Genomic DNA, 2,500 nt, shown 5'->3' with positions numbered 1-2,500 from the left:
TGTGGGGAACGTGGCCTTCGGCGTACTCTTTTCACGCCCAGGGAATGCAATGTCGTATAGGGTTTACTGGATCGGTTACAGTCCTTTGAAATAATTCCTTAATTGAAATTATATATACATACATACATACACAGACACACACGTACGCACGCACGCACGCACACACACACACACACACACACACAGACACACACACACACACACACACATATATATATATATATATATATATATATATATATACATATGCTTGTATATAAACACATATCTATATGTATGTATATATAATCTGAAATACTAAAGTTTATCACATTTTGCAAGGGATAACCAGGGGATAGCAACTATAATGGATTATTTAGAAGCAGGCATGTGTTAGATTATAGACAAAATAAATATTTACTTTCCTTAATGCAACAATCGTTTAATATAAAATATATACATGCCAGGCTATTCGACCAGTTTCCATTTCTAATAGTAATAAAGTTTACAAATGTCTATATAAAACTCCAAAGAATGAACAATTACCAAATTTAGCTATTAGAATTTCAAAGTGAAAAGTAAACAAAGATTCTTCATCTCAGTCCTAAGCCTTCCATATTCTTCCATATTCTAGAAGCCACTGATATCAACAACCATGTGAAGTAGTTAACTTCATTTTGAATATTAAATTCTTCCAAAATATGAAGCATCGTCTCTAAGATCCTAGAAAGGTCTTGCAGCGTTTAACTTCAGCCTCCCTATATCCAGAGCCAAAGATTTCTACAAACAAGTAAATTGGCAAACTCTAGAAAGATCGGTGCTGGAGCGGCTCACCTCACGCCAGCCATTACCATGGACGTAGGAGCATCACGTCCCGTCGCCATCTACCGCTTGACGTCATTGCGAGAGGAGTATATAACGTCAGTGAGTCGCTATAGTCACACAGTAACCAGTCTGCCGTCAGCTGAAACACTTTGTCCCGATGGTTCTCTTCGCTCAACTCGTGTTTGTGGTGCTCGACGTCAAGAAGGACAAGAAGCGCAAGCATGGTTGTCCTCCCGAGTGCCGCAAGCAACGCTTCAGGGACCCGCAGGTACGTAAGGACGCCAAATCAGGGATTCTGGAATGAGTTTTTTTTTTTTTTTTTGATTAATGATCGTATAACAGTGCTTTTAAAGAAAGACATACTCATATTGGTATTCATTTGTGTATTGTACGATTCATCTCTCTCTCTCTCTCTCTCTCTCTCTCTTCTCTTGCTATCCCTAGCACTTATATTTTTAATTCAGTCTTCTAGTTTTAGATATTAATATATGTTTTTACAGCTGTTTATCTTATTTCCCGAATCATTTCTCCCTTACAGGGTCATGAACGTTATCGTCCTCACAACAGCTGAAGACTTCGAAAATCATTTCAAGCAAGAGGTTTCTAGTATCTCCTTTAACAAATTGACTGACCTTCTATCTAAGGTAAGCATATTTCCCAAAAGGAGATAAGTTATTTATTAGTAGAACCTGATATTCGATCAATTGTATCTTAAAGTTTTAAAGGGTATTTATCACATTGGCAAGTATAATGAAGTATTTGCAATCTTGCAGGTTAGAACATTTGTAGAGATTGCACACGTGTGGGAACCCGCTGCCTTCCATCCTGGTGATGGAAGTGATCGCGAGCTGCATGACCTGCCCTGCATGACGCAGCAGGCTGGCATGATGGCTGAGCCCCTCCCCGAGTACACCAACTGCTGGCTGGCCCGCAGTGACTTAGGGGACAGGGCTTGCTTAAGAAGGAATAGGGTCTTCATCCTAGAGATGCAATGAGTCCTCTAACTCCATCGAAGTCGATGTCCAGTTAATAGTCTCATCTAATGCTGTGGCTTCCAAGACCACGCTGGACACACTTGCTGAAGAAGACCTTATCAAACGTCTCTACCAGCCTTCGTCTTGGTTCCTCAATCGCGAATGCCGGTTGATGGGACTCATGTTCATCCTACTCATCAATGTCCTCTTCCTGAGATCCTCCACGGCAATTAGTTTCGACAGAACGTGAAAGACCGCTTCAACTCCCTCGGAGAATGTTCGTCCATCAGTATGTCGAGCTTAGAAGACCAGGGAATCGACATGCATCATCTGTTTGCTCTCCCTAATGATTTCTTTCAAGAAGGAACTCGAACTGTCCAATAAGAATCGAAAGTCCAAATGAAATACGAAAGGAACTTGAAAAAAATATGGTAATTCATTAACATTTTGTAACTAATACCGATGTATATCGATCGCTTATCTAAATAGCTTTTTGATTAACATGTACACTAACTGTCTTATTCAATAGGAGAATTTACTGTGACTTAGTTTGTGAATCGCTACATTATACTTAAGAACGTTATATAGGAATGCTATTTGTCGCGTTTTTTCTGCTTTGCACTCATGTTTTGGTTTTATCTATAAAAATGTTTTGAAATGAGAAATATGTATTCATCCTTTCCTGTTACAGGATAACCATATTGTGATAACCACAATATGTA

The 2,500-nt window shown here is 39.2% G+C and overlaps 1 protein-coding gene across 1 annotated transcript; it reads left to right on the top strand.

The window, feature by feature from the left end:
* Positions 1-911: 911 nt before the first annotated feature.
* LOC122264191 (phosphoenolpyruvate carboxykinase [GTP], mitochondrial) lies at positions 912-2,443 on the top strand. The gene is made up of 3 exons (XM_043032976.2): positions 912-1,072; positions 1,343-1,448; positions 1,578-2,443. Exons 1-3 carry the CDS (start codon positions 1,026-1,028, stop codon positions 1,797-1,799), a joined length of 375 nt encoding a protein of 124 aa, XP_042888910.2. The 5' UTR covers positions 912-1,025; the 3' UTR covers positions 1,800-2,443.
* Positions 2,444-2,500: the final 57 nt, after the last annotated feature.

Source organism: Penaeus japonicus, unplaced genomic scaffold (genome assembly GCF_977035675.1).
Source record: "Penaeus japonicus unplaced genomic scaffold, GWHDUDI00000001_assembly GWHDUDI00000024, whole genome shotgun sequence".
Taxonomy (NCBI): domain Eukaryota; kingdom Metazoa; phylum Arthropoda; class Malacostraca; order Decapoda; family Penaeidae; genus Penaeus; species Penaeus japonicus.
The sequence above is the reverse complement of the archived record's forward strand: the minus strand, read 5'-3'. Positions and strand labels throughout refer to the sequence as shown.